The sequence below is a fragment of the Poeciliopsis prolifica genome, unplaced genomic scaffold (genome assembly GCF_027474105.1).
Source record: "Poeciliopsis prolifica strain line A6 unplaced genomic scaffold, Auburn_PproV2 SCAFFOLD016, whole genome shotgun sequence".
NCBI classification, from domain to species: domain Eukaryota; kingdom Metazoa; phylum Chordata; class Actinopteri; order Cyprinodontiformes; family Poeciliidae; genus Poeciliopsis; species Poeciliopsis prolifica.
This window is the reverse complement of record NW_026562391.1, coordinates 9,231,560-9,243,261: the sequence shown is the minus strand read 5'-3', so window position 1 is coordinate 9,243,261 and position 11,702 is coordinate 9,231,560. Positions and strand designations below refer to the sequence as shown.

The following is an 11,702-nucleotide window of genomic DNA, read 5'->3' as shown; positions in this document are numbered from 1 at the left end:
GACAGCAATTTGTGTTGGATTCCTCAAGACATTCAACAATAACTAATGTACCTTTGTAAGCTTTCTCACTGGTTATTTTCAGTTGTTGGACTTGGTTCGAGGCTTTGAAAACAAGAACTTTGAATTTATCGAGAATTAACAACTCTTTTTCTATATCTGTTAAATACTTGCAGGGCTGCTTGGGGTGGGTGTTGTCCTCAGTGGAATGGTGCTCTGGTCGATGAGCCATTCTTTACATAAATCTGCCCAAATTGCCTTGAAATTTATTCCTGGTGGGGTTTTTTTGGGGGGAGGAGGGGGGGGGGGTTCACATTATTATATGTTTAACACTTAATATTCAAATTACAGTTCTCTAGATTTTGAGGAAATAGATGGAACTGTTTTGCAGAAATGTATGGGTATATATCTCAGCAGTTTGGACTAAAGAAGTTAAACTGAAATATTTGATCAAGAATGAATTTGCCGCAGCAGAGTGTGTGAAGGGAATCATTGCACCTGAAATCTAAGATTTTCCTCTCCTCACTAACCAAAGACCCCCCACCCCCCCCCCACCCCCCCCCCTTTACCTTTGCATACACATCACTGGTGATTTACCTTCCCAATATGATATCAGCAGAAGTGTCGCGCTCCTTCCTCTGCTGGGTGTCTTATTTATTAATGCCAGACCCGCGGGGCATGGTTGCATAAGAGTCTGTTTAATTATTTGGGAACGTTTTCCCTTCCTTTTAGCGCCTCCACTGTGGTGGTGGTGGGAATTGATTCGACTCCCTTTCAGGTTGAAAGGGAGTCGTTAGTTTCTCCTATAGCTATTCATGAGCAGTTTATCGCCGCCCATGAATAATAAAGCTCTTGAAGAGCCTTATTGTCATGTTTGGCCTCTTATTGTCATGTCTGGCTTACTAACACAAATGTCCTTTTAATTCTATAACTTGCAAATAAATAGAAGATGAACTTTGAAGGTCTTGATTTTCAAAGCTTAGAGCAAAAGACGCGGTTGTGATGTGTTTCATTCTGTTAAGAAATGCGAGTGTCATGCTGCACTGTAAGTTCTCTGATTGGTTAGAAAAAGAAAAAAAAAGTTGTTTCTTTCTGTGGCACACAGTGGCCAGTTAGGGAGAAATATGGGGCTGAGACTGGGAACTCTGTCCCCGGGATGGCTGCTCTAATGACTGGGGCAGCGGCGGTCATTTAAGGTGGACCTAAGACCCTGGAGCAGAGGAGAGGAAGATTTTACATTAGATTATTTGTATTCTTTTTTTTATACCAGGAACATATATATATATAATATATATATATATATATATATATATATATATATATATATATATATATATATATATATATATATATGTGTGTGTGTGTGTGTATTACACTGCAGTATTCCACTGCAGAGCTATTTCTTTTTAAATTAAAAATGTTCAACATTTCCGCGCTGTATAATGTTACATTATGTGAGAAATGTTAAGATTATTGTAGGTGGGATTAGGAGAGCAAACATACAAAAAAAAAAAAAAAAAAAAAAAAAAAAAACAGTAAAAACAGCCATTATTCCATCATGAAATGCATGGGATCTCTTGTTCTGTCGAGAAATATTTTCTTTCTAAATTACAGAAAAAAATGTATTCCGCTCTATGTTGGTCTGTTTCTTCTGCAAACTGAAATGCGATAACCACTGAAAACTTTATAGTCAACAGTTGGGGTTTGTTTTCACAATAAAGAATTTACAGGGCATCGGATGACGTAAGTAAACTCATCTTTAATCTTATTAGTGAAGGGCGACTCCAGAAAGTTTTGAAACCGGCGTGACCAGATGGATGGGAAATAAAATAAATAAATAAATTTAAAGCAGGGACAACTTATATTCATAGTGACATTTTTAGTCAGGGTGACCATTTCCCATTCCGTACCTCGCCAGTGGAGCAGCTCTCTCAAGTCCACGCTGATCCTTATAAATTAAGAAAGCAGTGACCAAATGCGCTCTCACCTGTTTCAGGCTTTGATTCATTAAGGAACGCTTTCTTTTTTCTCTCCCGTTTGCAAGTTCTCTTTCTTGCATACACAAACACGCGTCGTACGACCTTAAATCAGGAGGATTCAGTAGGTGTAGCAGGACCCGTTGCCTCCCCTCAGTGATGCGGTGAGTTTGCGCTCCCTCATGTCCGCTATATAAAGCGCGCAGAGCAGCAGCGCCGCACAGTTTTTAGTGGACAGCTTCGCGGTGCTGAAACCTCTTTCTCTCTCTCTCTGTCTTGACACCCCGAAGCCTTTCACCGAGGAGCTGCGGCCATGGAGGGATTCTCGTGGAAACTTTTTCTCCTCTCCTGCCTGTTTGCCGCAGAGGGCTCCGCGCAGGACTTTGGACAGACGCAGTTCATTTGCACTTCGGTGCCCAAAGACGTGGACCTGTGCACCGCGGCGATGCAGAACAGCGGACCGGCGGAAGACCTGAAGACCACAATCATTCAGCTGCGGGAAACGGTGCTGCAGCAGAAGGAGACCATTGTGAACCAAAAGGAGACAATCAAGGAGCTCACGTCCAAGCTGAGCCGCTGCGAGAGTCAGAGCCTCCCGGCGGCGGCGGGACCCGGGGGGAGGAGACCGGGGGGCAAGAACACCATGGGGGATGTATCCCGGGGTACCGCAGACACTCTGGCGCAGCTGGGACAGACTTTACAGACGCTCAAACAGAGACTGGAGAATCTGGAGGTAGGCTGACGAGAGAAGCGCTCACAGCTCAAAAAAGTTCATTCTGACGATCCCCTCGAGTTAAACTCTGTTTTGTTTAGCCAAAGGGAAGTATTCTGAATTTCCTGGGGAGTCAGGAACAGATTTTATTTACCGCCTTATGTTAATTTAAAGGAAAATGATCGCAGTAAAGAAATCAAGATGTTGTTCTCCATTTGTCTTTAACTCCATATCTGTCTCCCCCTGTCTAATGCAGCAATACAGCCGAGGAAACAACAGCGCGCAGGCGAACAGCCTGAAGGATCTGCTGCAGAGCAAGATAGATCACATGGAGAAGCAGGTTCTGTCCCGGGTCAACATAGAGGAAAGCAAGCCAGGACACAGGAACGAGAGCGACCAGAGGAACAGAGTGGAGACCACGCTCTCCTCTCTGCACGACCGGATCTCCGACCTGGAGAAAGGTGCGTCTGGATTTGCGTTACGCACAGGATCTCCGGCTGAACCAGCGTTCATTTCACGTCCCCAGACACGTTTTCTGTTTTGCTTCTCCGGGTTGACGTTTCTCATTGCCAGAGAATCACCAAACTTGCATTAGAGGTTATGTTTTTCAAAGCGGACCTTTGCTGCAGAAGTCATAGGTAGAGAGAAAGTTTGAAGGGCGCGCCTGGCACTAGCGCATTCTGGAGCAGAAGGTCTTTTCAGTGTTTCGACACGTGCAAATGCGCGTGCTCACGGTGCAAATGAGAGGCATGAAGGGGGAGGAGACGGAGACTTCCTCTGCATCAGCAAAAAAATCTGAAAAGTACAAAACAAAACACACACGGTGATACTGCAAATGAACGAATTTGCAACGCCCTGGCTTATTTCTTTTTTTCCAGAAATGTGATGTAATTAGAAAACCTGCACTGAATGGAGGTCTTACATTTAAAGCCAATTCAAACTGATTACTAAAACTTATAGGGTAGCAAACAAAACTTAAAATTGAGAACAGAATTTCAGCATGTTTGTAATGCTTTTTTTTATGTTACCCACTTAATATTACATACAGAAATGTTATTATGTACTAGTTCAAACATAATTATAGCCGATAATGTCATATTGTGTCATTACTGTACATGTATACATCAACATTTTTGTTGTAAAGCAAAATTAACAGATGCCTGCTCCTTTTAGAGGTTCTGTAAGTCAACTCCAGCAATTTGAATGTAATTATATTATGCTGGGGATTATATAATCAACAACATAATTCCTTATGTCTTTCATCTGCAGGCAAAGAGACCAGGCCAGCAGACAGGTTTCAGCTCACCTTCCCTCTTAGAACCAACTACATGTATGCCAAAGCCAAGACGACTCTTCCTGAGATGTACTCCTTCAGCGTCTGTCTGTGGCTCAAGTCCAGCACCACACCTGGCCTGGGGACGCCCTTTTCCTACGCAGTTCCAGGCCAGGCCAACGAGCTGGTGCTGATCGAGTGGGGGAACAACCCCATGGAGTTCCTTATCAATGACAAGGTCAGTCTGAGTCTGTAACGTCTGGATTTAGACTCTATTGAAGAAGAGGTCCAAACTGTGGGGAAATGCTTTATTGCTTTTTTGTGCTTGGATGAGTCAGAATGGCTAAACCAAAACCAGGATAATGTCAGGTGATGAATTGCAATATATATATATATATATATATATATATATATATATATATATATATATATATATATATATATATATATATATAAACAAATAGAGACAAAAGACAAGACACGTGAGAGAGGAAGTGATTCAGCAGAAGGATGAGAGGGAGTTGATCATTCTTACCATTGTGTACCCTGAACAGGATATTGTTACCGACATGAAAAGACAGTGCACTCAGGAGATTATCTCCTCTCTTCAGGTTGCAACACTGCCGTTCAGCATCAGGGATGGAAAATGGCATCACCTCTGCATCACGTGGACCATTCGCGACGGGATATGGGAGGCCTTCCAGGATGGAGTGAAGCAGGGCCATGGAGAGAATCTGGCGCCATATCACCCTATCAAAGCAGATGGAGTGCTGGTTCTGGGACAAGAGCAGGTGAATCCTCCTTTTTTTATTTAAGAAAAACATCTCTAACTGCAACCTCTTCTCCCAAATCCCTCGTAGACGTCTTACGGAAACAACCCTTTGACCAATTATCTGTTTAATTTTGCAAGAAAGATTAGAGGTGGAGAAAGTCACAAAATAAGACTGTGGGGACACTTACAGAGGAGTCCGTTTAAGCTTTAGCTAATTACTGTGTTCATTTGAGATTTGAGGCATAATCTCAGTCTGAGAATTAGGATGAAGCATGATTCATTAAAGATCTAGAGTTCAATTAGCAAACACAAAAGTGGTATTGAACTTTGGTAATAGCTCGTTTCTTCTCATTTATATTGTCACTCTCTTTATGGTGTAAAATGAACTTCTGTGTATGGACCAGCTGTGCTTGATATAATACCATTGTTTCATAACAACTGTTAAAGATTTTTCAACCACAAAACTATATCTCATCATATTTTAATGTTTAAATTCAGTATTTTAAGAAAAAGTGCTCATGATTTATGTGATGGATTGGACATGTTCCAATGCATAATGGTGAACTAGCCGGAAAATAAAAAATTGTTTACAAACAAACATTATTGATTTGTAGCGTAGGTCTGGTTATATGTTTAATTTCTGCATAAGTTTAATTTTTCAGCAACATTTTGCAGATTTTGTTCCAGGATTACTTTGTATGTGGTTGAACCCATCTCCCCATCACCTTTTACCAACTTGATGCTGTTCCATCAAGTCCACATTTGTGGACGTGCATGACTTGTCCCACCTCAGCTGTGAATCTCTGCAGATTCAGACAAGTAACTTGAAGCCTTTTTGCTGCTTCTATGATTAACGCTTAATGACCCAGGCAGGCTAGCATCATAAAAGCTTGCCACAATTTTCACATTTAAATATTAGACGTCTGCAGTTTCACACAAACTTTTATAGTTTATGTGAAATACTTTGAAATTTATGGTTGTAATGAGACAAAATGTGACAGTTCTTGAAAGTTAGGTTCATGCATTGACAGTGCTCTGTTCTCGTTCCACAGGACTCGCTGGGTGGAGGCTTTGATGCAACACAAGCATATGTTGGTGAACTCGCACACTTAAACATCTGGAACAGGAAACTCTCAGCCACTGAAATCGCCAACTTGGCAAACTGCAATAGCAAAGTGCTTGTCGGTAATGTCTTCTCCTGGACAGAGAGCAACATTGAAATGTTCGGCGGTGCCACCAAATGGACCTTCGAGCCATGCAGCTCAATCAACTGAGTCGCAGCTTCTTGTTTCAGAAAAAAAATGGCCTCCGTGTATTTCTGAGCTTTTGTCGTTCCTGTCCTCATTTGACCTATGTTTAGAGAGTAATTGGTAAGCTTAAATCTGGGATTTATGTCACACTTAGGTATTCCTGTGCAAAAACAGCACCTCCAAACTTGAGAAGAGGGAGGAAAAAAAGAAAATCTCATTCCTCAAAATTGGTATCTGATGTTTTTTGGGGGTTTTTTTCTCGGATGTTCAGTTGAAAGCACACCGTTCTGGCTTATTTTCGTCTTGGACTGGCAGCTGGCAATCTGCGCCTTATGTTTCGACGATTCACAATCCAAGTGAGGAATTACATGAACAGTCCCATCAGCCCCCCCTTCCCTCCCTGTTTCCTCCGGCAGTGGGAGATTATGCTGTCCATCCAATTTTTGTCAGTGTTTGGCGCTGTGAAATGATGTCCGATGCGGTACAGCTCCAAATGACCCCCAGCCTTTTCTTCCTCGCCCCTCCGTCACTTTAGCCCACCACCCAAACCCTCCCACCCTGCTGCCTCCCAACCCTCACAACCACTTGCACTGTGACTGACAAAGAGGACACTGCAATGGAGGAAGGACACTGCAAAAAGTCAGGCTGCGGGTAAAAGTCGATTTGTAATCATTGTTCGCTTCAAGTTTTTCCCTGTAAGAATGTCGTGAACTTGCCAACATTGCTACAAAGCCTGGGTGCCTTGGGCTGGTACAAATATTCAGCACATTTGGTATGTTTTCAGTTGCAAATTCAGTGTTTACTAGTTTGTGTTTTTCCTTTATTTTTTTTGTTTGTTTCTTGAGCTGGGTTAAGTTTCTTGTTCTCTCTCGTTGGTAAATGTGATTTACTTACAGTTTGTTATCTGACATGATGTGTTTTGGCAGGTGTTTGTACTACTCTGTATTAGGAATGTTACAGTGTCTGTATAGTAACAGCATGACTGAAAGAGTGCTGTGAAAGCATTGTTGAAATCTGCTTTACTATCCTCTCTGGGTCTGGGTTTTTTACTGTATTGTTATATGCTCCAAGCATGGCAAAACTGACAGATGAAAAATTTAATTTTTGTAATAAAATTGTGATACTAAATGTCATAAAGTATCTCTGGCTTTATGTGCATGAAACAGACATTGGGCATTCCTCTACATCAGACAGAGAAGCAGAGAGGGGTTTACAGATGCCTGTTAGCGTAGTGTCTCTTGTAAAGGTAGAAGCATGAGCTCTATTGGTGCTGCTGCGAGGCCCCACACCTGCACTGGAGTCACGGAGGCAGCCAGAGGGGAAACATGCCTGGTCCTATCAGCCTTTCATGATCCGATAAAACAAAAAAAATGCAAATTCACTTTTATTAGCAAGATTTTCCTCGCACAACATGTTGTGTATTTAAAGCCAGGCGACATTTTTGGCACTTTTGTTTGACAAATTTTTATGATTAAAACTTTCGTTTTATATTGTGCCTTGGAAAAATTATCAATGCCCCTTCGATTTTGAAATCCAAGTGTGTTTTATGTGGATTATGTATGACAAAAAGAAACAAAACACACAATTTAGAGCAGAATTTTGAAGTGAAAACTCTTCAGTGCTTGAATCTGAATCTGTTTATGCAGTCTGCTCTCCGTCCAGCTTGACAGTTTGAGAAATTATCTCTGCGCAGGAGGACACATTTCAGGCTCATGTCAGTCATGTGTAAATGTCAGGAAGGTTAAAGCTCCAGGGAGGGAAGCATCGCTCTCATCCCCTCCCAACTCTCTGTTTTCAGAATACATACCCTGCATGATAAAATACCAAAAACCCAAGTCTGGACTGCGCTTTGATTCTAGAAAGTCTAACAAGTCAATCTTACTGTCAATAATATTTAGGGCTTCTGATCACAAATCTCCCCATTTGATGTTTGATGTACTGTGAGTAACACAATAAGATGTCCTGGTTAGGACTTGTTCCCAACACCACCAAATTCCAATTTAATACTTTCATAGTTAAAAAAGAGCGAAGGAACCATGCATTTTCTTGACAGTGCAGAGTCTATTATAGGGCCATATTAGGTATCCACACAACAGAGGTTTTACCTTTCAAATGATCCTGGAGATTTCTTCCAGGATCAGAGCTGAAGAAGTCTCTGATTTATTGGTAATTTGTATGTGCTGTTGTTCAATATGAGCTATAGATGAGCTATAGATGAGCTGTCACTGAGCTTCAACTAAACACCTGTGGTTTTCAGAAACAGCATCTCATTTATTACCTCCAGCGACACGAATCATGAGATCTTCTCAGGTCGTCCCTAAGTTCTGAGTTCAAAAGGGAAAATTCATTTCATCTGGTTGATACCAGGATTGTGTTCTTTCAGGCATGATTCATACCTGTCACAGTAGTTTAGGGTCTCGACAGAGATCTGGATGATCAGGATGTAAAACCAAAACGCCCAAAACAAGAAGGAGCAGTCCATATTTTTCAGGCTGTGAACATTGACCTCAGACTTGGAGGAGCTTCCTCTGACTACAGCCTACAAACAACCAAACTCCCATGACGACCTGTTATGCTTCTCTGAATGAACAGTTGGCCAAAACCTTCTTAAAGCTGTTTAAATTTGATCACTTTAAGCTTAATCCCAGGTTGATTTAATTGCAGGCATTTATTAGTAATAAATCTTAAATCTCAGTATAACTTTGAAGTGGATTTTCTTTGAGGGAGCGTACCAACCCTTCATCTCCTTGTGATTCTCAGCAGCTGTCAGTGAGTCATTCGTGCAAAGCGCTCATTCCAGAGGAAGACGTATAAAAACAGGCGAGGTAATTTTATTCACGAGAGATGTATCCAGAGCTCCTCTTATGTGTAATTTAAAGCCTAAGAATGCTTTGTTTTGCTTGCAAACGCCAGTGCAGACTCAAGAAGGACTAATGAGCCATTTCAATCATTCATCTCTCGGAGAGAACGCATAAAATACCTTTGAATGAAACTTTTGAAAAGGAAACTTTTCCAAAGAGCATTGTTTTGTGCTCCCAGAAAACAATCTTTTCTTGATGATGTAAGACTCTGAGACCAGAAGACTCATCTCTGTCGTTGCACTGCTCAGTGAATAATGACAGAAGCTTTAGCTGCGTTCGGCGGACTACACAAGCCTGTCTGACCTTTTGACACCACTCCACACAACACCCAGCTACATAATCACTGCATACAGCCGATGCCTGTCTGTCATAAAGCTGCAGAGCAGTGATGGAAGATATTTTTGAAATGTGATTGCATTCGTGCGCCAGACTCTGCCTTGTGCAGAATTTTGAGCAGACAGACCAAAAATAGATCCAACCAACCAACAGGGAGGATTTTGAACCCTTGCCTCTGAGATTAAGCCACTTCTTACGTGAGCAGTCTGGACTGACAACTTTGCATGATGAAAACAGACGAGGTGAGTTGGCAGACGCAGAAAGTCAACTGATTAAATTAACAGTAGGCACTCAGCGTAACACCTGTCTGAAGGCAGAGAACGGTGAGAGGTTGTTCTGCTGCTCAGGTGAAACATGTTTCATGAGGGTTTGCCTGCAGATCACATGACCCATCATCTGGCACTGCAAACAAACACAGTGGTTCTTGTTGACGACCTTGGACATATTGTCGCAAAGTTTTGCAAAAAAAAATAAAAAATCTAAAGTGAAAAAAGCAAACAAAGGTTCAAAATTAGGAGGTGAAACTGAGGGCTAATTCCTCAAAGCTCTCTATTTGTCAAGGTGGTTTCTGTTTTCCACTTCAATTTCTGCTGGTCTCCTGAAGCCTTGCTGCTGTTGCTTCTCTCGCCACCAAAATAAGTTGAAAACAAAGTGTGCTTTTTCTTTCGCCTCACATTTGTAAGCTACTGTATTGGTCAATCACATAAAATCCCAACAAAATGAGGCGTGATAAAGTGTGCAAGCCATTGTTCATTGTTTTAAGTCATCCTGCAATCAAGAGTCATTCACTGCACCCCTCAGCTCCGATATCTAACCAAATTTCACTCCTGAATGACTCTTCTATTTCATTACATTTTCTGGACTGGTGTTTAACATCTCTGAATATATATATTCAGAGATATATATATATATATTCAGAGAATATATATATATATATATATATATATATATATATATATATATATATATATATATATATATATATATATATATACATATATATATATATATATATATATATATATATATATATATATATACATATATATATATATATATATATATATATATATATATATATATATATATAAAATGTATCTCTGAAACATCCAGCTAGTTTTGATGTTAGATGATAAACTAAACTTGAAACACTCAACAGGACTCATCCCACCAATCTATTGCAGTCATTCTTTCTGTACTCTGCGTTTCTTCACATCACAATTGACTTAATGATCACCAAAATCCTCTCAATAACTAATTAAAGATAAACTCCATATGCCAAAAAAGTAGCACGTAGATTTTAAGACGAGGCCTCCAGAGTCAACCCACTGAGACGGACAAGATTCATGGTGCTACGATGCATCAGTTCCTCTGTGAGGGTTGTTATTTTCTTTCGGGGAGATTGAGTGGATAAAGATGTGACACTTTGGCTGACATCTCATTAATTCATAAGCTGTCCCCCGTGGCAGAGGCGGGACACAGACCATGCTTCACTTTGGAGCCACCGCAATTGCTCTTGTTAAGATTAGGGTAACAAAACAGCTTCCTGAACTGAGGGTTTTGGTGGTGTTTGCTCAATAAATAACAAAGAAAAGAATATTTGCTGACACTGTGTCCAATATTGGCCTGTGATGAAGTGATGCGGTATTGATAGGCTGCACGGTGCGGAGCTGAACCAGTCAAAGGGATTGAAACGGGCCCTTAAAAGTGGACTCCCAACATCAAACTCCCAACTCAAAAGAAGAAAAGAAAAAAAGAAGCTAATCCCTCCCCTCTCCCCTGCGGTGAAAGCTCTCACAGCTGGGAGTGAAACTTGTGGCATTTACCGATCAGCAGAAGCTTCCTGGAAGGACGCAGGGGGGATAATGAGGCTTCCTGGGCAGCCTGGGCTCAAGGTGGATGAAGGCCTCCTTTATTTCCTCTTTTTTAACAACTGAAGTGTAATTCCTCTCTATTTATAGCCAAAGCATCACACGGTTGTCTCAGTGGGCTTCACAGGTCCACTACAGCAGTGTCCCATGAACCAGACAAATATGACGAGGATAAAAAAAAAAAATCTTCAAAGACAGGCATGAAACGGCACTCTGAAAGGCAGAAACTAGAGCTGTGTAGGATAATATTGCAGAATATCACAATGTGAAAGAAATGCATTTTTTAACTTTGAGAGACGTACTAGGGATTCTGCTGTTGCAGGTAATCCATGCTATTTTGATATTTGTACGAATTGTTTCGAGAAATGGACTTACAAATGTCGAAAATGATTCGCACCAAGCGATTGAAACATTTTTTCAAATACTTTCTTAAGCACAGTGAAATTGGTCTGGATGCATTTCCTCCCTCACTGAAATAATTTTAAAAAAGCATTTTGTGTCTGCTCAAGTTTTTCTATTCAACATGAAAATATTGTAGGACAGAAGAAATCTGTAAGAGAGCAAATTCTTTCTTGCAAAAAATGTGCATGTCTTCTGCTGGATTTAAACAGGTTATTTTAACAAATTAGTTCATTCATATAAGGATTCTCATAG

The 11,702-nt window shown here is 40.9% G+C and overlaps 1 protein-coding gene across 1 annotated transcript; it reads left to right on the top strand.

Annotated features, from left to right (window-relative positions):
• The first annotated feature begins 2,186 nt into the window (after positions 1 to 2,186).
• LOC129367251 (neuronal pentraxin-1-like) lies at positions 2,187 to 7,108 on the top strand. Its single transcript, XM_055041563.1, has 5 exons — positions 2,187 to 2,706; positions 2,942 to 3,146; positions 3,955 to 4,196; positions 4,570 to 4,749; positions 5,783 to 7,108. Exons 1-5 carry the CDS (start codon positions 2,287 to 2,289, stop codon positions 6,002 to 6,004), a joined length of 1,269 nt encoding a protein of 422 aa, XP_054897538.1. The 5' UTR covers positions 2,187 to 2,286; the 3' UTR covers positions 6,005 to 7,108.
• The last annotated feature ends 4,594 nt before the right edge of the window (positions 7,109 to 11,702 follow it).